Source organism: Gambusia affinis, linkage group LG03, assembly GCF_019740435.1.
Source record: "Gambusia affinis linkage group LG03, SWU_Gaff_1.0, whole genome shotgun sequence".
NCBI lineage: Eukaryota > Metazoa > Chordata > Actinopteri > Cyprinodontiformes > Poeciliidae > Gambusia > Gambusia affinis.
The window spans coordinates 7,899,407-7,924,429 of record NC_057870.1 but is presented as its reverse complement, the minus strand read 5'-3'; the positions used below and the strand labels follow the sequence as shown (position 1 = coordinate 7,924,429).

Here is a 25,023-nt window from a genome sequence, read left to right as displayed (position 1 = left end):
AAGCGCTGCCTTGTCTGAAACACGTGAAACCATGTTTTTTTTTTGGGGGGGGGGGGGTTTATATCGTCACCTCAAAACAAAATAGTAGTACAGATGTGTAGAATAAAAAAACAACAACAACCCTGCAGCATGGTAGGAATTAAAGGCAGCAGACTACAACGTATTCACCGTTTGTAAGGCTGGCTATAATGAAGGAGGTGCTTTTCGGAGACATGATTTGGATAAGTTAAGGCAGAGTTTGTTGAAGGAAATGTTATAGTTGCAGTTTGTTATAGAGTGCATGTATAACAGAAAACATCTGGTTTTAATTGAACATAATTATAGAAGAACGTTCCAGATTTGACAGAAACACGACTTACAGTATTTTAGAACTCCATCTTTTTTTTGGCATTACTTGCAATAAATAAGAAATAATTAAAAAGTGTTGCCATTTACAACCTTTCTCCTTTGAAATTGTAGCAAACAAAAACACCACAGATGAGTGGTCTGTTCAGAAAATGGAGAATTATTTACATGTCACCAGCAGCATTTTATTGAACAAGCTGCTTCTTTTGCCACAGGTCAAGGACGTTCCCACCATACCGCGTCTTTATCTTATCAAAGTTTATAACGATGCACAAACAACAAGTGTCGCCAAATATTTCACAAGCAGGGATTTTGCACTTGTGGCATAATTAGTGAATACTTACCGCAGTCTTCATGATATGCATGTTGTTGTGATGACTAAATATTTGCAGCTCTGGCTAAAACCTCACTTTACCTTGATGTCAGAAACCCGCCCATGTCTGGCACAGATGTGACCTGGTTATTTCTGCTTAAAAATGCCACTTCATGATATGAATACATAAAAGGCTATGCTTAGACTCCGTTTCCTGCTGAAGGAGTGAGAGCAAAGTAACAGAAACTACAAAGGCTGAATTTAGGTTATAGAGAGGAAAAGAAAAAACGCACGTGGCGCTTTGTAGCAGTCCCTGAAAACGCAGCTCAGGGAAAGTCCCTCTACTTTTGTCACTAATTCTGTTAGTAGAGGGGTTTCCCGACCAACTGAAGTCGAGTAAAGAGGGTTCATGTTCAGAGCGAATGACTTCGCACAAACAAGAAAATAACAGAGGAGAGTGTGTTCATGCATACACAGGAGACGTTTTTGAGAGGTTTACCTGTTTTATGAGCATATACGTCTCGGACATGATCTTCTCAATGCGCCCCAGGTCATAGGTCATGATTTTCTGCCCTTGCTGCCAAACTCTGTAGGCATCAAGCAGCAGGGTTTTTCCGGACTCCACATCCTCTATAAGTTTCCTTTTCCTGTTTGGCTTTCGTAGTAAGCCCTGATCGGTCGCACCTGCAGCCACCGTGACTTTTGGTGCGGTTGCCAGCGTCGACGGCGGCTGCTGCTGCTGCCTCGAGCTGATGCTCAGCTCCTCCAGAGACAGCTCCGGCGGCGCCCGGCTGGTTTCAGTCACTTTCTGCTGTGCTTCCGAGCCGCTCAGGGAGGCCTCGGTCTCTGCTTGGTTGCCCTGAGAGTCCGTGGTGGTAGAGGGCTTCCTCCAGAGGCAGGTTTCCATCTCCATCGGCTCGTCAGGCCCCGCTTTGCTCCCATCGTTCCCGGTGGTCTCCGGTTTCCCAGGAAAGCCCTCTTGAGTTTTACTCCCTTTATCTGCTGCCGCTGGCAGCGAGGTCAGCTGAGCCTGCGAGGCTTCCCTGGGTCCAGTATCAGAGACGCAGGCTCCCTCTGTAAGCCCGGGCTTCTTAGGCAGCACATGCTTGCTGTCGTCGGAGCCGGGCCTGCTGGATGCGTCCGTTGTGGTCATCTCCCCCAGGGAGGGCGCGGGCGCTTTGTGCAGCTGCTCAGACACCTGAAAGAAAGCAGAAGCTGTCAAAACATGAAGTAGGAGCATGCCGGACGTCTGCAACCACAAACCAGCCGTGGCTGTTGGTGCGTTTTGCAACTCGTTCCTTCCTTCTTACCCCCGTGAGACTGCTCAGGTTGTCCTCCAGGACTTTTACAGTTAGGAAAAATGCACGCTTGGCCAAAACCTGGCGATCGACATCCCGTAAATATTTCCTTCGTGGGAAAACGGGAAGAGATGTCGTGAAGCCAAAAAACTAAACATCGCATAAAACTGGTGTAATCGCACAAGAGGTGTCCTTACTTTCCCTGGTCGGGGTTTTTGTGTAGCATGAAAGAGACTTTCAGCAGTGTGTTGTGATCCTTGAGCTGAGACAGCACCTCCAACAAGAGGACGACAGAGCGGTTCATATGAGACGCAAAACTTCCTGGGCGATCAATCTCATCCACCGGAATACGCCAGATGCCCTGAGGAGGGAGAAAGGGGAGACACAATGCAAAGCAGGATGTTAGGTTTTACTGTTACATCATCATCATCATTGTTGCCGCAAACATTTCCACTTAAAATTTCTTACTATGGATGTCCTGATCCAATCCCAGGTACGGGCTCAATGCCCTGGAAAAGGATTTTTTTTTTTTATAATCAGGAGGATTGGCAAAACCTGTCATGTGACCTGGCCTTTATGCTTTGCTCTGATTACATGGTTCAGGTATACTAACATCTTTAGGACAATTGAAACAGCAGTCACTACATTTTATGACTTTGCCACCTGATGTTTTGTAAGAAAACAAAGAAATAAGTTTACCAAGCAAGGAGAAAAAAAAAACACTTTTTCTTAAATCCTACCAGCAGTTTAAAAAGCCTAATTATCAACAAGTGATATAAAAAAAGAATGGATACATGCTAATATTAGCATAGCATTCCAGACTACTGCAACGTTATGGTCTTCTGAAAGCAAAAAAAAAAAAAAAAACTAATGCGCACCTCAACTCCTGTAAAATTTAACTCCTAATAATATTACTTTTAATTAGTTTATTTCCCTGCAAAAGTGGTGACAGTGTGCTATAATCCTTAGTGTATTTGCAAATTTGCATCAAACACTTTTTACAAGGTAGGAAGATTAATGTTCATATACTTTGAGTAATATTTGATTGTCTGGAATACAATCAAATATTGCATTATGGAGCAGGTACACCTCTGATCCCCACCATCATGTAGCCTACTGCGTATGAAAAAGAAAAAATGGTAAACGTCTAAAGTTTTGTACACTCAAATCTGCTCCAGTGTAATGGGAATCGCTGTTAATGACAGCAGTATTTATCATGTGGAGTAAATTCAGGCAAAATTTGAGATTTAATTAACAAACACGTTAGGAGGGAGAAGGTATGAGTTGGTTTCTAAGCCAGCAACTTCCAACGTTTGCAAATACTGCCGTCTATGAACCCCAACTAGGTATGATACTTTCACAGACAAATTAGCCCAACTTGAGCAAGTAGAAGAAGACGTAGTTGCGAAGGGCCAATAGGTGAAAACATCCTTGTCTTTATGGAAGACTGTATGATATTAGACAATCTTGCGACGGCAGCTATAGCTTTAAGTATGATAACAGTAACAAGCGTGATCCTCTCTCTCTCTCTCTCTCTAATCATTAGCATGTTGGCCAAAGCTATTTCTGTTTGACATGAGCGCCTGCCGTCAGACTTTGACTAATATGTAAAGTACAAGTTCGTAGCTCTTTGAATATAGTCGACAATACCTGCACTCCAAACAGGCTTTTGCAATATAAATATTCCACATACTGATGCGATGATGATAGATTCACGATACATTGTGATACCCAAACTAAAACTCCTTCAATCGAAACACATTTGCTCTTCGACGTTGGGTGTAACATAATGTCCTCTCCCTTTTCTTGAATCTTAGTGTCTTGGTTATCGATCAATACGTGTTGTGGGCATCATAGGCAGTGCAAGTCGATCAAACTGGCTAAATTATACTATTGGCAAGCAGCACATTCAACAAACTGCATCTAAAATATAATAAACCAGATATGACATGTTGCTTAAAGCAAGGAATGTCTTTGGCGATCCAGGAAAAAAACATCTGTTTTTAAAATTAGGAAAAGTTGAGGCTGACCTACAGAAACTTTGCTACTATCAAGAAAACAAAGAGTGACAGTTATCTAAAATGTCATGAGAGCTTTAAGAATCACAATGTAGACCATGTAATACCAGATAGTTTGCAATGTGACGTTTTACTGAATACGCAGTGTCTAGTATCTTGCTTTGTGTTCCCCACTGCTAAACATCTTTGATTGATATCAGGGACAAAATACCCAGATTGGGACATTCTCATTCCTTCTCACCATGAATGTGGGTGTTAATGGTTGTATCAAGCCAATGCTAATTATAAAATAAACCAGTTATGTAAATACTTAATAAACAGTTGTTAACCTGAGGCTGGTTTTGCATGTCCCCTCTTTGCCTTTAAAGACAAATGGAGTTTCTGACACGTGGAAACAATTAGCAACAAGACAGGAAAAAAAAAAACAGTAGTGCTGAAAGGAGGGAGAACTAGTGGAAGTGAAGTTCACGCCATTCAAAGGAGCCCTAATGAGGAGACAGAAAGGCCTCCGGAGAGACACTGTGGACGATCTGGTCCCTGCACCAGGTGGAAAGAGAGGAATTGGGGGAAAGTTTATCTCTAGCTACACATGATCGGTAGCCTCATTAGTGTCCGGTTCTGTCCAACACTTGTAAGAAACCAGCAGACAAGCTGCCAAGAACTGATGAGGGATTTTTTTTTTTTTTTTGATGGAAGCGTCCTTTAGCAGAGAGCACATGTCCTCTCAGCAGGTAAACCCGAGGCGGGCCGAGGTCCTCTGAAGTTACTGACTCCAGTGCAGATGGTGCTTGGGCGGAGGAACGAGCTACAGTCAGGGAAAAAAAAACACGTGTCCCAAAAGCTCGGGCCGCATACTCAGAGAAATGTGTGTGAAACCAAAAAAAAAAAGAAAAATGAAAAAAAGAGAGAGATGACAGTATGAGGATGGAGCTAAACAAATGAGATGGCGCCATCCACTCCTGCTGGAGGCAAGAGGGAGCTGGGCGCCCCGAACAGACAACTCCAGATTGTCAGATGACATTTTCAAAGCCAGTGGAGAGGAACACAACAAAGACAAATCCTTGGGACGGACTCACAGCCTGCGAAGCAAGAAAGCGTCAGATTGGGTTATCTCAACAAAACACAGAAAGTTATCTGAGAGAGAAGAAAAAAAAAAAAAAAGTAACTAAACTTTAATTTTTCATTTGCGCTTTGAAAAATTTAAAGTGAATTCTCAGTGATAAACTGTTGCTCTTTCTTAAAAGGCCATGTTATGATATGGTCTGAGCTCCTTTATTTGACAGATGTCTCCATAAACACTCCTAAGGAGAATATGGGACTAATGCCTGTCTGATTAGAAGATTTGTCATTGTTGCATGATGGAATCAAGCAGAGCTTTAGGAAGGGTTTACCCTTTCAATGTACAGATTATGAAAAGCCTCTAACAAGAGAGGAACAAGCTCGGTGGGTGGTGGGGGAGGGGGGCTTGGGGAGCGTGCACTTAAAAAGACATGTCTAATGCGGAAGAGTTGCTCTTCATCAGAGAACCATCCAATGACAACAAATCTCTTTAGGGAAAGCAGAGCCATGGCTTTACCCAGATTATTCTGCAACCCACCAGCTAAAGCAGATTTGTCAGACTTTTACTGCAATAATTTTAAGCATCTCTTTTTTTTTTTTTTTTCCCCTCCCTCCACTTGTTTTCAGTCAGGGATGGGGGGTGGGGGGAAATCTCGACTGCTTGAAAAACGGTGACAGCTCTGGCACGGATATAACAACACATCACCAATCCATCAGACTGGGATCAAGACGCAAAGCGAACAAGAGGAAACACTGTCAGAATCATTTCAAGATCATAAAGTCAAACACTTGAACGTGAACGTGCTGCGATGGTAGCCAACGAGAAAACATCAAATCGATTTTCAATTAGGGAATTGTCCATTTGTAAGAGCTGCACACTTCGGTGTGGAAGTTGTTACTGATGAATGAACTCATTTTTCACTTTCACTGGCAGTAAGATGTAAGGAGCTAGTAAAAAAAGAAAAGTATTTTCCACAACATGTCGAGACACGCTGATTCCATGTTAATCGAGAGCAAGACTAAGTGGATAGCAAGTAGGCCAATGCAGCCAATTGCTCAATTTTAGTCTTTCGATCAAGAGTCATGTTGAATTTAGAAATCTGATAAGAATCTACACCCGTACTAGAGCTGCGTAAGATAATAAATCTCAATTGTTATTGCAATGACAGTGTGTGCAAACAAACCCAAAGAGATTTTTGGCACTACAGTATCTCTGAAGTTATCACAAGTTTACACTTCATAGCAATAATATAATGGGTGGTTCAATGAAGTTCAGCTGAAGACCATTAATTATAATTAGTATAACCACGGCAATTTTATTAACATCATTCTGATATCACGCATCTCTACTCTCTAGTCAATAGCCACAGAGGCTGATGTTTTACTAATGCACGCCACTCTGTCAGCGCTAACTGTGCTAACAGCTAAGATGCTAGAGATAGTTTTTAAAGCAAATGCTTTCTCACTCATGGGGTGTGATGTAATTTGAATAAATAAATTAATGATTATTTGTGGAAGAAAGGGAATGACAAAAACAACAACAACAACAACACTGTTTTTAGATGTTCTTATAAAGAAAACTGTTTTGACTCCAATCTGTATCAGCAGGTCAAACCTCTACAAAAACTGAGAAATGAAAAACTGGCAGCAAAACTCTGACACAAATAATTCATCACAAACATTTCAACTAAATGCAACCATTACATATATATATATATATATATATATATATATATATATATATATATATATATATATATATGTATATATATATATATATATATATATATTTTTTTTTTTTGCTTGAAGATGAACAACATAAAAGTTAGACTTTAATAACCAAACATCTGGAGCCACGTCCAAAACCCAACTGACCCAATCTACTTGTTCTGATCGCGTTTTAACACGCCGCTGATGACAGGAGAAGCCCAAAGACAAACAGAGAGAAAGTTGCACAAACTGTTCAGTACGTACAGAACAGTCACCTACACGGCAGCCAACAACTGCAGCTCAGTCAGTCACGAGAATTTCACAAAAGCTGTTTAGAGTTGCAACTTTAAAGCACAGCAAGATTCCTGGTTCCTCCAGATAGAAAAAAAACACAAACAAACCTGTTCTTCAGCAGCTCTACATGCTTAGAAACAGGAATTATATTGTGCAAGTCACAAGAAAAAACAACTCACCATCACCAAAGGAAGCTACTCCACAGCGCTTGTGCTAGTACTCTTTTGGAGAGTTTCTTACTAGCACCAGCAGCCCTGGCAGCGCCTCCACCCTGAGAGAAAAAAACCACAAAAAAAAAACCCAAGAGGCTCACGCTCTAAGAGCAAGTGGAGGGTTGCGTTCGGGTGCTGGGGTGGCGGGAGCCGCTGAGGAGGAGGAGAAGAAGAGGAGGAGGGAAGCACAGCTGCACATGGCAGAAGAGAAACAGAAAAAGGAGAATGGCAGCTGCCTTGGCAAGACGAGAAGCAGCAGCGGAGTCAGGGGCAATGAGCTCGGGATGCCGCTGACAGACGAGCTGACTCGATCCTCTCCTGGTTTCAAACCCTGCCATCTCAAAACAAAAACGCCCACGCACTTTAGCTGCGCTCTACCCTGACCCCAGCTTGCTGGAGTTCTCTCCTCCTCCTCCCCCTCCTCTTCCATTTCTTTCTCTCCCACTATATAGAGCAGAAGGGCCAATCACTGTGGGCTTTGACAGCCAATCGGAGCCCGGAGGAGAAAAGCCCTCCCATTAGTGTACACCCACATCATATGCACACACACACACCAACAGGGGAGTGACAGAAAGAGAGAGTAATGAGGAAAAAGAACGAAACAGAGAGGAGTGGAGGGGAAAAAAACAAACTAGGGGTGGGGTTGAGAGCGTGATCAACCTGTAGACTGAGCAACAGGAAAAGAACACGAACAGACCAAAAGGAAAATATATTCTGAGCTGCTTAATCAGTACAACAAGAGGAAAAAACAAACATCACAATCAAAATGTTCTGAAAATTAAATCCTCCATTTAGCGGCAGTAGCTGCGCAGGACAGCAGGCCTCACCTTTTCCTCTTAACTGTGTTCGTGCCTCTCCAGCTGGCCAGCAAACACACACAAACACACGCACACCCACATGCGGGGTAAACACACCTTGTTTTTCCTGCTTCCTGTTGTGTCAGTGAAAGAACAAGTCTCCACCAGCTAAACGGAGTAAAACGGCGGCAAAGGAATGCATGCCGGCAGCCAGGAAAAACCCTCTAACATGCAAATCCAAATGTCAACTTCCACAACACAGACTCACTGAACCATTACTCTTCCTCATAGAAAAAAAAAAAAAAAAATCAAACCAAAACAATGTTCTCCTTAGTAAGGCTCCTCCTACAGAACATTGCACAGCTGAACACACACAAATGTTTGAGTCACACGTCAAACCGCAGCGAGTAATGCAAGAGTAACTGTTCCCCCTCCTGAGGAGTGGGTTCAGCAAATGTAACAAGACTCGGGGGGGGGGGGGGCTTGGTAGATGCAGGTAAATTGTCTAAGAAGGCTCATTCTGATAAAAAAAGAGAAGAAGACAGACATCCATTTTCTCAGCATGAACACCGGTGGGAGGAAGAATATGTAAGCTGCAAGATGCAAGTGTGTGGAAAGGAAGCACGAGGTAAAAGTGAAAGAACACGGACGACTCCAATATAGTCGTAAACGGCTTCAGAGTCACGCATCATGTTCAGTAAGGCTCATCCCTTTCTGGGAATAACTATAATGCAAACAGAGTCTCAGGATTATATACTAAAAATAATATCTTTGATGCTTTTTTTTTAATCTCTGCAAGTAAACTCAGCACTACAAGTGAACAGAGTAACTGCAGGTTTTAGCAAGTCAAATCTAAGACTTTTAAAGACCTTTGTAATGCCACCTTGAATGAAATTTAAGACAGAAAAAAATAAAGTACAAAGGATGGTTTGGAGATTTTGCTGTATTACAATCAAGATTGGCAAAAGCAGAAATTTTTGGGGTTTGTTTGTGGCTGAAGGCAGTGGAAAATTTCTAATTACTCAGAACAGAAGCAAAAACAGCTAGCTAGCAAGGGTATATTAGCAGCTTGTTAGCGGTAACCTCAATCGGCTCAAGTCACAGAATGTAATCAAAATGTCAAGATAACTTTTGCCTGACAGAAAGTCTCGCCAAAAAGTAAACGAACAAAAAAAAACATATGAGGCTAAATATTTCTGCCACAACAAAATTGAATACCTAATTGATTACCTGAAAGAAGAAGAAAAAAGAATTTAAGACATTTACAGGTCTTAATTTCTGAATGATGAATTTAAGACTTTTAAGGTTATAGAAACCCTCTATACAATCATGTCAAAATTCCCCATTTTCTTTTGTTAAGAAAATAAAAGAAAGTAATATTATTTCAAAACCTGTTGCACATTTTATGGGTCATTTACTCTGCACAATTCAACTCCAAAGAAACAAACATCTGTTAAGGGTGAAAGGCACACAAAAAACAAAACAAAAAAACCTGCTCGTGTAAATGTACAGAAACAGAAACCAAAGGCTCCAGATATCACAATATTGACATTACCACACATTTATATGAGGCAGCATTACATTATTTTTTGGTCAAGCATAAATCACCCACATGTTTATTGGCTAGATAAACCTGGGCTAGTTCTAGAAATTCCTTATAAATAGTGCAACACAGCCACGTTTGGCTCATTTTATTACAGCAGTATGTAGGTTATTTCATGGAGGCCCCAGTATGTGTAACTCAGCCAAACCATGAGGCCAATGTGGGGCACCGTAACCTACATTTGGGCATGTAGAAGTAAAGCTACAGTGAGGAATTTTTAGAGTAATCTGTAGGCAGAGTAAATACAGTGGAAATAAGAAATAGATTGTTTTTGTTACCGTTCAAGAGTTTCTGATGTTCAAAAGTGACCTGTTGGTGGATTGAGGCTTCCTTCTCACTGTAACACCATGTCAGTACCGTAGCCCAAAGGGGACAAACAAACCACATCAAAGAGAGTCTTTTGCATTTTTTCAGCCACAGTATTTTGAGTTTGATGACACAATGAGTGATGGTATCCCACAAGACGCAGCTTTCATCCTCTTGTGAGGAGCTCCGACAAGATCCTGCTCATCAAAATGATCTATATTATGGTTTTCCTATTTTTATTTTTTTTAAAGAAATACGAATACAAAAAGTGATTCGACACTTTGTAGAATCACCTTTTATTGGTCGTCTAGTTTGGATTTCTTATTTCCGAACGGGTGTTTCTTTTCTTTTTTGGGTAGTCGTTCATGCTACTGAATGATCTGACCGCAATCAGATCCATGTGAATGGATTATGACCACAAGGCGACCCAAATGCGTAGAAGAAGAATGTAGATGTCGCATAGAAGCGCACTGTTTACCGGAGTAATAATGGACGGAGCCATCTATGGATCGATTTTAAAGTTATTTGGCAACGGGAGCCGACAGTATTGTCTCAAGATCATAAAAAGAAAGAAGCTAATAAAGAAATACAAATAATAGCAAAGTCCTTTGTTGGAGAATTGACTGAAACTCCTGTAGAGAAGTAAGTTTGGAGGCGGTGGGATTGTGAGGTGACGTGATGCACTTTGCTGACAGAATTTTTTCAGAAGTTTATAGTTAAAATCGTCAGCCTTTGTTTACGTCTTAACTTGTTGCGTCTGGCACAGAATTATGATGCATGTCTCACATCAACGACATAAAACGCAACATGACTGATCAGACTGCAGGCGCTTTGCAGACTATCCAATACATGTCCAACTTACTACTACATAAGGAAGCGGCGCAAATCAGATTTTTTTTTTCTTTGGGTGAAGAGATCAGAATTAGACTGTTCAAAATGCCCTAAAATAGTTGGACATAAGTTGCATTAAAAAAAAGGAAAGCAAGAATAAGAAAAAAAATCTGATTTGGGTTTTCGTCCACACACTTCGATTTAATTTCAGTCAATCTTCTAACTTTTAAAATGTATTTTTACTTTTACTTTAGTTGTCACTTCCAGTAGACTTCATTTCCTGCAACTTAAAACTTCTAGTGCCACCTCACACTACTACAGTTATTGTAGTCCCATCTAATTGATTGATCTGACCAGTAAAATCATTAGTTAATTTTATTTGTCAACAGAAATATTATTTTCAATAGGTATTTGCCATTATAATTTACTTTGATTAGTTTTAGTCCTGTTTCCATGTGTAGAAACAACAGGAAATAAATTTTACAGAAACTCTAATTCTGTAATATCTACTAGATATTAGAACAAAGGAAAATGTGTGTGTTGGATCCCAGTTAAATGTTAATATGGCTGGGACAGCGGGTTTGGTTCAAAGAGGACGGTAAAGCTCAAACAGTTGGTGAGCCACGGTGGCAGGTTTGCATCCAGAAGGGGCTCCGTGAGAACCCAGTGGGAGCCAGAGCATGGCAGAGTTCTTCTCCAGCTCAGACCCGGCCCACATCAAATCCACAGTCTGTTACCGGGAGCTTTCCACGAAATCAGCATTTCACTCAACAGCCCAAAGATTCAACTACGTCAAACCGAATGTTCGCCACCGAAGAGAGTGACTGAATGAGGTCTTTAGGCTCTGACGGTTAACACAGGGAACAGATGAAAAATGCATGTCAAGTCTCCATGTCAAGTGAAAAACGTACATAAACTGACATGCAGAACAATGATTGAATAATTTAAACTGCAGCTCTAGTGACTCGACATTGGTTTTGTTATTCTGAGAGGCAGATATTTCAACAATCTCCTATTGTGTTACAGCAAATAAAGAAGTGTCTGTTTCCACTAATCCTTGGGGAGGGAGGGGATTACTTCAGGGGATCATATGTGAGGGGAAAATACAACTCTAACAGGTCGCATGGCTGAATTCAACTCTAACAAGAAAAAGAAGAGGTCAGGTGCCGGTTTGAAGGTATATTACAGTTCTGCAGACTTTCAAGCAACACATTTTCCATCATTCAATTAAACTCAACATTTATTTATTTGAAAGGGAAATTAAATGTCACAACTCGTATCAGAGAGGCGTCGTGGATGATGACGTGGGCAGGAAGGCTCTCCAGAGGCAGTCAGTTATGCAGCAAATCTGAAAAAGAAGCCTCTGACTAAAGACTGTTGATCTTATATAAAAGCCATGGCATGCCAACAACAAATTTATAGAGCGGAGACAATATGTCACAATAAAATGTCCAAGATGACATCGTCAGCTGTTGCCAAGCTCTGCTAATCGAGCTTCAGAATTACAGAGCAGTCCTCCCCCACTCAGCTCCTTCAGACTAGCCAGCAGCAATTAGAAAAAGACCTGGTGGAACTGCACATCCGCTGGGCTCATTATACGAGCTACTTCTCAATGCAACGCTGGTAAGAACCATAATTAAGACTTGAAAGAGAGGCGATGTAATGCTGACGTGCTGAAGGGGAAGTGTCAGAAGGAGCAGAAGGTTCTTAAAGAGACAGAGGCCCAATTTCAAGGCGTTAAATTATGCAGTCAAATTTCTTTTAAGGCATGTTTTACATATACAGCTTTTTATAACAACCGAATGTTGTTATAAAAATGAAGTTCCTCTGAATGCTCCCAGTTGTCCTACTGCCATTTGCAGAAATACACCTTCATTGTTTAGAAATAACTAATCAGAGCCAAGAGAAATGTCTTAGCACCGTCAATCACGCTCTTGAACGCAATGTTCACACCTCTCTCCTGTACAGCAAGCAGTGCTGTTCAAGTTTGTTGTTGTGCTACAGCTGTGCTAACGGAGGAGAAACAACTTTAAAGGAAAATTAATTTATGGCGTTCCCGCCAGGCTTCGCTGTGGAGGGAGAAGAGGTTTGTTTGTTCAAATTTTCAGGCTAAGTCCATGTTTTTTCAGAACTCCCTACTCCAGCTTTAATATCAGCTTTTCATACTTGGAAATTAGAATTTTCAACTCTTGAAGTGTTGAATTGTTCAAACGTAAAAACAAAGTGTAGTGACCTGAAACGACTTCCAATAAGCCATACACGAGACTTACGTTGAACAGGTTTGTCTTGTTTCTTTCACAGAAAAGTCCTTGTGCTGGCATGTGCTTCAGCTGTTGCCATGGGACACTGCTTCCTAGCAACACATCTCTGGCCCACTGTAGGTTCTGTGATGGAAAATAAATGAAAGAAAAAAAAGAGACATCTATTTGCATGTATACTTTGAATAAACACACACTCACACCGACACGCACACACACACACCAAAAGACACAAACACAAAAAATGAATACCCAATAAATCTAAATGAGAAGAGGAGAGGACTGCTCATTTGCAATCAGGAAAACGCAGACCTCTTCGCAGCACTGTGACTCACAAATCAGTGTGGATACAAAAGACGTGGTTGAAAAGATAGCGACCCAAAGCCACTTGGTGCTATCTTTCCCCACACCCCCCGAACGCTACGGCACAGAAATCCAAAGACTCCCCTCGCCGCCGTTTTTCCGCATGAGGATTAAAGACGGCCAGTCAATGCAAGCAGAAGAGTTTCTGAGAGCGCAAATGGCAAAGAGGCTTTTAACGCTGGACGTGTCGGCGCTGTGAGGGCGTCTAAGGCAACCTGTGTAAACAGCCACACATCAAATGACTGTCATCGAGTCCCTGCCAGGGAACATTCGCTTTCATCCAAACTGCTGACAACTCCACTGACTGTAAAAAAGAAAAACCAAAAGGAAGTGTTACAACGAATTACATAAGCTACAAACCTTTCCCTTTCAGCTTGGAAAACACAAATTTATCAAACTTCTTTTTGCAGCAAAAAATGAGGATAATTGTAATTATTGAAGAGCAATACCAGAGGCCACAGAAGCAGAAAGGTCAAGCGAGCCGACTGTGAAACATGCTCAACCTTGTTCTTATGAGCCGGAGCGACGCCTGTCACACTACATTTCACTGGATGGTAAGTTATTGTGATTAATGATGATGCTTTTCAAGTAATGTCATGGCATAATAATGCAAGTTCACCTTCTCAAAGATCAATAAACTGTAATTTCTAGCAAACATTTCACGTTGGAACTGGAGGACATTTTAAATATCCAAATAAACAAAACAAGCAACATAAGCAAATAAAATGGTTACAGAAGTATCTATAAACACAACTGTCCTTCAAAAAGAGAGGGCTAGTTGAAACCAGTCCGCCAGACTGACACCTTTTGTCATCCTGTCTGCGTGAGAGAGACACGAGAGAAACACACAAATTGAAATTATCGAGCCATCGTTTTAATTTATCTCGATTAATTGATTTATTGCTACTTGCTGGAGCTGCAATATACTGAACACGGTGCTGACAGAAGGTTGCTATCACAGTAAAGCTCAATGCAGTCTTCCTATGCCAAATTGGCTGATGGAGGACTGCGCAACCACCCACACCTCTGCCCACAGAGGCTTACAGCCAACAACGTCGGTGCATCACTGCAGTGCTCGCAGGGCCAATAAAATAAAGAAATAAATAAAATGACCAGTCCTGCTCAGTGTAACGATAAATTCGCAACACATCTTAGCATGTTTGTCCCCAAATATTTACCCTTAGTAGTGGCAGTGATGCAGCAGAGTGACAGTGTGACAGTAAACCGACCTGATGAGTCTTGCTGTTGGTGTAGAAGTAGGCCAGGCGGTAGAGAGACTTGTAGTGCTGAGGGAAGCGGCTGAGGCAGAGAACCAGAACGCGGACACACATCTCCACCAGCGTTCGTCTCTGCTCGACTCGTTCTGCTGGCAGAGCTTTGGGCACTTCGATCACCTCAGCAGGGGGCTCGGGCTTCTTCTTGCCCTCGCTGGCCGGGGTCTGGCCGGCGCCCTGCTGGGGGGCTGCTGACTTCGGCGGCGTGGCCACGGTGATGAGAGGACAGGGGTCTGCAGGGAGCTTAGGGACCGGTCCCTCTGGGATTTCCACCACCATGCCGACAATTTTCTCCTGAATAACTTTCTCTTCTGTCTGGATGCTGGTTTGGTCTCTATGTAAACCTAAAGACAGAAGTAAAATAAAGACATATATTAAATTTCATATGCATTTGAAAGCTTTTTTTTGTTTTTTTCCCCAAATTGGCTTGAGTTGTCTACTGTATGGGCAGGGAAAAGATAATTTACAAAAATGTCCTGCAACCAACAGGAGATTGACGGGCTTGCTGATGTTTTCTTTTGCATCGCCATTCTGCCAAGTGAACTACTGAACATCAATATTCATACATTAATTAGGCTTCGATTCACTGGAGACATTTCTGAGGAGGTACTTCAGCTTCAAATATTTAAGCTTAATTATGCAATTTAACCGTTTCATAATTAAGCCCGTTCAAATTTTTATTTGCCTTGTTTCATCTTGTTAATACTTTGTCATAAAACCTCTTTTAACACATGTGTTCCAGTCTTAGGTAAGGGATGTCTGATATCCGATACAGATATCTGATCTAATCAGAAATTGGTTCAATATCAGACAAAAAAAACCCCCCAAAAAAACGAGTATCTGATTATACCAGATATCAGGCTGGAACTAAAATCTCCAATGGAAGCACTCGGCTAAAGAATTTAGTACGCGACAGCATTTCTATCCAGCAGCGCTTGTATCCCACACACAGACCCTTTGGTTAATAATAAATGGGTCAGTTGATCTCATGCTGGTTGTTGTTCACTATTGTTCTCTGTGGGAGTAAGATAACATGATCAACCGTTTTCTAACATTCCACACTACAAAATAAGCAATAAGAATAAGTATGATTCCCGCTAATCGGGTCAATAAAGGTATAGGTCAATACTCCAAGCTGCAATATCAGTGTATTGGAAGTGAAAAGGTTTTATCGGGACACTACTAGTCTTGGCTCTTTGGTTACAGGGTTGCCTGCTGTCCCTTTGTGACTCTAAGCTGTAAACTGTTTAACAAGTGTAAAAATTGTATCTTATGGCCAAAAATACAAAGTATGGGTGCGCCGATTGCAGTTTTCTGGCCGATCACCAATCTTTGAAAAGCCTGACCATACCAATTCTGATTTTGGCCGATACTCATTTTTTAAGTCTGAAAAGTTGCTAAATATAGCGACAAGGTTTTTAACTGCAGATGTGACGTGGAGGACAAGTCTGTCAGTCGGCTCTGAGAGCAAAGGAGAACAGTGGCTGAATTTCAAATCTTTGTGAAGGAATATAGGATTGGTTACTTTACCCTTCTTAAATGAAGTAAGAAGAGCTAAAGTTATGGGTAGCGTTAACAAGACACAAATCTGATCACTTTTCCAAGATTAGTCTCGACTACCTGTGTCCTCGGAGGCGGGCTGGCCATCCTTCACGGGGGTCGTGCTCTCCGACGACGACGGACTGGCTTTGACCGAGGCGGGTCGGTGACTGGTGTCCTGGGAACTGGCGGGATCTGTGAAGGCATCCTGAGTGGAGTTGGAATCAGAAAGCAACACCACCTCGCTGTCCTGGCTTCGCTCTGAGTGAACAAACAAAAACACGGGTTACTCTGCCGGCTGCATGGCCTCGGATTAAAAAAATCTGGGATTGCCGTCACAAATGAAAAAAATGTGAACAAAATGATTATGCTGTTTAAACTTTCATGAATGACGTGTGTACCACCTTTTTCATGGCAGCTGCTATCTCTAAATACCAAACACTACCTGCTCTACAAAGAGGAGAGAAAATTATATAATCATACAACTGAAATAACTTCTGAGTCACTGATCTTTATTAGTGCATAACTAATAACATATTGTTAAGAGAGATGGTTTGTTTTTGTAAAGGTTCAAAAACAAAATGCCAGCATTCCTCTTAATTACCATGTTCTGCAGCCTCAACAAAAAAAATCCTTGACAGGAAACTGTTAATTAGGAAACAAGAGACCTTTGCTACTCAAAATAAATAAATAAATGCACACAGGGGACTTTTTAAAAATATTTACAGTCATGAGTCAATAGCAAAGTTACTGTGGTACTGTGAAGGTTTGTGTTGACTGAAGAGTTGTGTAATCAATGCTTGCTACTAGAAAGCACTTTTATTTTGGTGTTTGGAAGGAGAGTACCATTGAAGGAAGCCAGCCATATTGCAGACCTGGGCAGGCAGTATTCATGGTCAAACCCTGGTGAGGCTGTTGAAGATATGAGGAAGCTGGTTTGAAAAAAAATAATAGTGAGAAAGCACTTTTGCAGCTCTAAATTGACTTTAAAAAAAAAAAAAAAATCAGTAATAGCCTTAAATGATTGGAAAAAAAAAATCCCCTCAAGCATGCAGAACCTGATTCAGACAAGCATTTCCTCAATTGAAATGAGACAAAAATGCATGTATTATAGTAATATTTGTATTCATGCCACTTAAAACCTTTTACCCCCAACTTGTCAGGCACAAACCTTAATTTTATGGGGGAGTGTTATACGACACATGAAAATTAAGTTGTGCATTTTTATTCCCCCTCTTTTACTCAGATAACCTTAAATTAAATTCAGTGCAACCAATTGTTTTAAGGCGTCACCTAAATAGTAAATATGTGAGTAAATTATTTTCAGCAGGAGTGGCACTGGGCACCGATAGCTCAAAAGTCAGTTGAGCTTAAAATCTTAAACTTTAATTCCGCCAACGCTCAAGTGTGATTTGAATCACAAAGCTGCACACAATAACTGCATTTAAATATATTTCCAAATATATTGATATTCATTGTCCCATTCATCATACAAACACTGGAGAAAATAGTAAAACTATTATTATTATTACCAATAATAATAATAATAATAATAATAATAATATGGTCAATTTTGGGGATTTTAAACATTAATTGGAATTTATCGAGACAATACATAAAAAATTTTATCATAAGAAATTTTTCACGATAATTGATAAAACGATACGATAAACTACTATGAATATGTCCACAAGGCACTGCATGCATGTAGCTAAACGTTGAAAGGTTGCTGCTTTATGCATATCTCTAAAAGGAGAAAAATAAATCAGAGGCTACAGATTATTATTATTATTTTTTTTTTTTTGTTGGTTCTGACTCGAAAATAGCATGTCTGAATCGGGTTCTACATTCACCTCAGTGCACTTTCAGCAGGAATCAAGTCAAAGGTTGGACACCTACCCGTAGCAATGTGCAGGGAGAGGTATTTTCTAATTCCAGCCAATAGATGGAAGCCACGTTCTTTCCAACTTGACATTTTCACACTAATTGGCCATAATTAGAAACTGTACCCAATTAGTAAGAGAGCAAACATGAGCCATGTAAGATGTTGGAATATCTCCTATTTTTTGTTTTCTGTGTAATTAACCCACACACCGCACTCCCGATGAAATGTGATTATACGACACCAGACAGTTTGGTGGACTGTGATTCAGGGACTGAACTCCTCCGGCTGCTAAAAACAATCGCCCCATTAGAACTACATGCACATAAATGGCAAAGCAGGTGGTAAAAGCAAGCAGGCAAAGAGGTAGCAGGCAGGTAGGTAGGTGGATAGGTAGGTAGGTAGGTAGGAAGGAGTCTGGAAAGGGTGACAAAACTGGCAACGTGGGCAATATGGCTCCATTATTTGAGCGTTTAAGTTGAACTTACATGAATGGGTTGAGTGAGTAGATGCACTTTTTTGTTTTTTTAAATCAAATTGAGAATGGCTGCTGCTTTTTTTCCAAATGTGAGCTTTAATATTTCAATACTGTGTGCAGTTTACTATCCTGAAAATAACTTTTGTGTATATTTAATTTAAAAGTAAATGCTTACATTTAAAAAAAATTATTATTCTGAAAAAGATTTTTTTCTTCTTGAATGCATTTATGAAGCCCAAATGAACTTTACAACAGTTCCAAGCATAAATAGACATACAAAATGTACTCAAATAAAATAAACCGTACTAATAGTATTGTTTTACTTGGAGCACATTTTCGTCTAATGAACTAGTAAAGGTAATTTTACACATTTTTTTTTCACAGCAACAATCTTTGGTGTGGATGTAATTACTGAGTGAAATTAACTCAGAGGTGGATATGTTTAGTGCTTCAAGTAAAGTTAAAGAAAGAACAAAAATATAGGGAGCCATTTTAAACGAAACCACGTTTTCTACTCTTGTGACATTCCTGGAATTGATCCAGGCAGCCAAAGAGGAAGAAAGAGAGTTTGGAGTTTTCAGCAAATAACAGGAAGGCTGACAAGACAACAGCTTTCGACTCCTGTCTGTGATGAAATATGTATATGTATATCAAAATATGTTGGAAGCCTTTTGGAAGGGTCAGAGTTGAGGTAAGGATCTAAATTTTCAAACATGTAAACAGAAAGCTTTTTAGCAATGCAGACACTACCAATTGCTACTATGCAAGTCTGAGCATAGTTTCAAAGGCAGAAATTGTAATAGTTTTGGATTAATAAAAAACACTTATGAAATGTCTGGTATCTCTTCCATGCATTGTGATATTCCTTAAATCCCTTGCTACTATCAATTATGAGTGATAGCAGCAAGGCTAAGAGAAAATATTTATAAGGCTACTCCTATATTTGTTTTTACAATATATTTCATAAGAACAGGAAAAATTGGGGTTAATTTTTCAGACAAAAGTTGACAACCTTTAAGCATACAATTCATAAAGGCTACATTTCTCTAAAAATACGGTTTTTAGTGGTATTATTTTCATATTAAATGTTATATATTAACTGTAAACAGAAAATCATCATAAGACAAATAAGGCTTTCCAACATCCATCAAGTGTGTAATTAATCTGTGTTTCACTTAGTGATAAAGTTCCTGAAATAAAATAAACTTTCCAATAATAATATAATTTATTGAATAGTTCTGTAGTCGATTTCTACAAAGATTTTACAACATTAAGCACAAAACTAAATAAAGGAGATTATTTAAGAATCTCTTTTCTCTAAAGAAGGCTGATTAAAATTGTGTTCAAAGTCAGCTATATATTTAGCCTGACAGAGTGGAAAATTTAGGCAAATGAGTTAAACATGATCTATGATCAGAGTCACAGCAAGTCTGCAGCTTTTTCTTGAGTGTTGCCAAACAACAGCAGCCGATGGATGCCGAAACAACACCAAACATGTGAAAATGTGACACAAAAAGCCGAAGATGCTTTGAGAGAAACACGTTTAAATTCTCAGTGAGAGGCAAGGTGATTGTATGGAGAATAAGAAGCAACAAGAGACTCATGTTACATCCCCACATGCTCACAAATATGCAAACACTTAAGCCCAAATGCTCTCAGCACATACCAACCAAGATGTCAGTCTTTTGTTTTATTGTTTCCATGCAAAGCATATTAGCCAAATAATCAGTAGCCATATTGCCCATTTCACCACATCCCAATCACCCAGTGCATGGGGACCATAGTGACTGAAAACAAAGCCATTGAGAATGGTGATTAGCAATCTGAGCGCTGCTCCCCAGTGGGCCTTTCTCTGTCCCAGTGCGGAAACGGCAAAGAGCCCAACCCCAGAAGCACTGTCTAGGACTGGGACTGTACCATCAGCCTGCTGCTCCTCATGCCGTTGCTGCTGCCACTGCTGCCTTCGGAGTGTTTTGCGTTTGGCGTAATCGTGGTCAAATGGCGTGGCCACGTAAGGAGGGGATGTCACACCTGGGGTGACGGCAGAGGGGAGGGAGGAGCTGAGCACGTTCCCCATGCAAACAGAGGAACAGTTAAATTCTTCTTCCAGCATCGTAGGGGGTTTCTCTCTGAAGATAAATGGGAAAAAAAAAAAGCAAAAAATAAAGTCACACACTGTGAGATCAGCTGTTGTTTTGATGGATAAATAGCGAAGCTTACTTTTCATTGGACCTCGGCAAGCTTGGCATGCTCTTCTCTTCCCCCTTTGCAAACGGCCCGGTCGCTGCTTCCACCAGTAAGTTAAATAAAAACTCGTGATCCAGCTCTGACTCAGTGGCTTGTAGCAATTTAAGTATGGATGCACTCAAGCGAAAATGCAACTAGAAAAAAAAGAAAGAAAGAAAACAGAAATTTAATGTTGTAAAAATACAGGCAATAGCTCCAAACACAAAGTCTTCCAAAATCTGTTATTATACATAATAAAAATGCACAGAAGGAACGTCTCTGGACACATTCTGAGCAACAAGCCGAACTCCGCTTACTTCCAGGGCCTCCATAGCCAGGTCAGGAGGATTGTGGTAATGAATTTTTCTCGGGTACCGAGCAGCTTCTTCATGTAGATACTGAGCCGCCTGCAAACCCAGAAAACAACAGCGTAACCAGCTCATCCCAGTAACCAGAAAAGTGGGTAAAAAAAAAAAAAGAAAAACATAGAATACAGATTTGATTTCCAGTTGATCACAAAGTCGATGCTTAAAACTTTTATTTCTACAGAATTATCAGCGCCGGAAGAATGATGAGCAGGTTTACCTTCTTGTAAAGCTGCAGGTACTCATCGGGGGGCTTCCTGCGCTTCTCGGCTATCTTCCCCAGCATGTAGTGGATGAGCCACTCCTCTTCATCGCTGTCGCCGTCACAGCGGGAGGCCCCCTGGAAACACTGAAAAGCCGTCTCCAGCATAGAGTCTCTTCTTTCCTCCATCTGAAATAAAGACAAACATAAACAAACACTTAGGGTTTTCTCTCAGCAGCCAAAAAATCCTGTAGGGACAGCATTATAAACCGTCCAGCCCTCACCTGTTTAACAACGTCTGGAGGGAGCTCGTTTCGCCACTGTTTGAGCTGCCGAGACGCAAAAGAGTGCAGCGCGTAGGAGATGGTGCCGTACTCGATCCACAGGGACAGGTTGGAGCTGTCTATCTCCAGGGCCCGCTTGAAGCAGTTCAGCACCGCCTGGGAGTGCTTCCATATGGGAACGTCGCTTTTCAGCTCGTTTGAATTGAGCTTCTCTTGGATCCGGCTGGCTCGGGCTAAGGCCATGCCAGCCCAGGAATCAAATCTACAAGGTGAAGACGGTTTTGTTGTTAAAGCCACTTCTAAACACATTTCTTTGAAGGTGTCCAAAGTCGGTCCTGGAGGGCCGGCATCCTGCATGTTTTAGATCTCTCCCTGGTGGTAGTAACAACCTTTTCAGCATGTCAGTGTTCTTCTTAGGCCTTCTAACGAACCATCATTTGATCCAGGGGCTTTAAACCAGGGAGAGAACTAAAACATGCAGGAGGCCGGCCCTCCAGGACCCACTTTGGGCTCCACTGTGCCAGATGTAACCGAGAAGATTATGTTGAGCTGGCACAGCAGAGAAAGATATTTTGAAGATGGATCTAATTACTGAAGATGTGAAGAAATGCTGTACCTGTTGGGACAAACGCAAATGTCATGCATATAGAACTTGATCGCTTTGGACTGCTCTTTGTTCTTGAAGTGATAGTCAGCCATCAGGTAGTAGATCTCATTGATGATTGGGGGAGCAGGAGGGCTGCCTGCTGGAAGGGATGGGACCTGAAAGAGCAAATGAAGACTTAAATGACTCGCACCTTCCCCTTACGTTCGGTGTAACCCACCCAAAATGACCTTTTCTGTCATGTCCTCGATGTAGGCTGCCACTTCCTCCATGGTGAAGGTGGGGGTTTCGCTTGGGGGAGCGATGCTTGCAAATCTCCTCAGCAGATTGGCCAGCTCTGCAGACACTGTGCTGGTCTTATAGCTGTCGAACTCGGGCAGCGACTTTGGTTTGAAATACTGGAACATGAAGAGAGCGTCGCTCCACTGAAGCTCAACCTGTGGAAACAAAACCCCCCCCAAAAAAAACACAAAACCGGCTCCAGGGTCAAGCGATTAGCAACAGATCAGTGGGCAAATCTTCTCTACAACTGTGGTATGGCACATAGTTACACTAGGAGGGCTTACAAATTAAATGCACCGACTCCCACTTGTGGCTGGATGCGAGAATTGCAAATACCTGGGTTCTTCCACCTTGATTCTGTCATAAATTCATACTTTTCCGCATCCGTTTTCTGTCTGTTCATTTTATACTGTTTATTAGATATGCAATTATTTTTAAAATACACAATATACTGTAGATCTGGAGTCTTCTATCTGATGGTGGGGAATTAAATACAAAATCTGTTAGATAAAAAGGTGGACAAACGCATGCAGCACACAAACAGGTGAATTGACAGACAGATAAAAACGTATGGATGGATGTTAGCAACGGAACAGGGTAACATCTATATTATTTCATTTTCATATTTTCTGGCCAATCACCAATCTCTAAAAAGTCTGACCTGCCCGTTCCGATTTTGGTCGATCCTTTTGTCCAAAAAGTTGCTAAACATAGCAGCGAAGTTGCTGAGTTGACAACAGTGGGGTGACTGTTGTTGACTGAGCATGTGCAGACATAAACCTGGTGGGCAGGTCTGTTAGTCAGCCCTCTCTCAAGACAGAGCAAAAGGGGTGAGAGGACATTTGTGAAGGTAGATAAAAGCAGATAAGATCACATGTAAATGTCTGCCAATCGCAGATCTCCCAAAATCAAAGGTGCGGTATGTAATCGGATAAACCGTATTCCTAATGATCCATTGTTTATTCAGGGGCTACACACAAACACGAAAGCCTGATGGTGTCATAATTTCTTTAGTTAGCAGTTACAGATTAAAAATAAGATAAATTCATTGCAAATAAACTACTAGGCACAATGAAGCCTAAACTGCCTACTCATCAAGTGACAAAAAAAAAAAGAAGCAAACACACAAACAGAATTTTGTAAATATTTTGTCATGTCTCATTCAGCAGAGAAAAATAGTCAAACAATGCCGCTTCAGGGCCTCAATTTACTTCAGTGACACCTGTTTTGTGCGGCTCAGCAGCAAACAATGTTAATGGATATATCTGACCGTTTCAGCATCAAGAGGGTCATTGAGGGCGCTTGTTTGCGTCATCGGCAGTCTGTTCCTTTTCATGCCCTGCGCTTACATAAGTTTGGCAATACAACTGAGAAATAGCAATTAGTCAAAAGCCTTGAGCCACCTCTTCACTATTGCACCGCCTCTTCATCACCATTTGCCCATTATCTTCCTAACGGCTCAGCTACATTTGTTGTTGCTGCTGCTGCTGCAGACTTTTTGTGTGTGGAACTATGACGAGCAAACTTACACATGAATATTGAAATAAGACACTAGTTTATTTGTGATTCTGCAAAGACAATCGTAATAGGTAGAAACTACAGGCCTGACCTGTGGGGATGAGTGGTCCTCCAGGTAGCGCGCCTTGCTCTTCTTACTGGGATATGCGTATAAGCAGAAAAAGCATTGCTCCAAGGCCATTTCCAGCTCTTCCTTATAGGGATGGGAGTCATTGGTGCTGGACGCAGCAAATTCTTTCTCCAGTACCCTAATCTGCAACAAATAAGTTGCAAAATAAAACCAACAACCATTAAAACTGCTTACAGCATTCTTAAATTAGACATTGAAGAAAGTATTTCAACCTCTTGGACTCCTCCAGATTGTGTCGCAAACCACAAACTTCCTTGAATCTTATTGGGGTTCCATGGGATAGACTAACATAAATATGAAACAGCTCACAATGTGAAGTGGGAGGAGCAAACATTGTTTGTAAAATGTTCACAAATAAATGTCTCAGTTTTTGGATTTTTTTATTTATTTTTCAGCTCCCTTTGCTGGAACACCTCTGAATTAAATCCTGAAATTCAATCCACAGATGGGTTATGAAACGAAATCCAATTAATCTGCCTTAGGACCGAAAAACTGGAGCTCCAATCTGAATGAGCTTGAACTACTTTGCAAACAAGAAAGGACTAAAAACAAGGTTTCTCCAAGTTTCAAATGTAATTAAAGAACTTTTTAAAATACATGCTAATTTGTGATTGTGGATTGAAAACATTCAAATGTTCATCGAGTATCAATACTTTCTCAATTCTCTGCGAATGCTTGCCAAGTAAGGGCTTTGTAGAACCTTACAAAGAACTTCAGGAGGGCTCCGTCTGAGCTGCAGCATAAGGACCGACGACCCAGATACTCATGAGCTGTACTCAAAAGCATCAGAGACGAGGGAAGCAGGGGAGTTTCTGGTTCATCTGAAAATCAG

General features: G+C 41.1%; 1 protein-coding gene across 6 annotated transcripts in view; it reads right to left on the bottom strand.

Annotated features, from left to right (window-relative positions):
* Window positions 1-25,023, bottom strand: part of cabin1 (calcineurin binding protein 1) — a 61,021-nt gene that overhangs the window by 10,485 nt on the left and 25,513 nt on the right. For 3 of the 6 annotated variants that reach the window (XM_044112669.1, XM_044112668.1, XM_044112667.1), the window contains exons 19-34: window positions 24,897-25,012; window positions 24,153-24,314; window positions 22,492-22,698; window positions 22,274-22,419; window positions 21,658-21,919; window positions 21,392-21,562; window positions 21,124-21,213; window positions 20,801-20,961; window positions 20,498-20,709; window positions 17,067-17,132; window positions 16,302-16,481; window positions 14,637-15,025; window positions 13,057-13,170; window positions 2,154-2,317; window positions 1,969-2,065; window positions 1,158-1,856 (exon numbers count right to left, since the gene is read on the bottom strand). In XM_044112669.1, the coding sequence (XP_043968604.1) occupies window positions 1,158-1,856; window positions 1,969-2,065; window positions 2,154-2,317; window positions 13,057-13,170; window positions 14,637-15,025; window positions 16,302-16,481; window positions 17,067-17,132; window positions 20,498-20,709; window positions 20,801-20,961; window positions 21,124-21,213; window positions 21,392-21,562; window positions 21,658-21,919; window positions 22,274-22,419; window positions 22,492-22,698; window positions 24,153-24,314; window positions 24,897-25,012 (3,236 nt within the window). The remainder of the gene's footprint in view (window positions 1-1,157; window positions 1,857-1,968; window positions 2,066-2,153; window positions 2,318-13,056; window positions 13,171-14,636; window positions 15,026-16,301; window positions 16,482-17,066; window positions 17,133-20,497; window positions 20,710-20,800; window positions 20,962-21,123; window positions 21,214-21,391; window positions 21,563-21,657; window positions 21,920-22,273; window positions 22,420-22,491; window positions 22,699-24,152; window positions 24,315-24,896; window positions 25,013-25,023) is intronic. The other 3 variants (XM_044112671.1, XM_044112670.1, XM_044112672.1) reach the window with 3 other exon arrangements.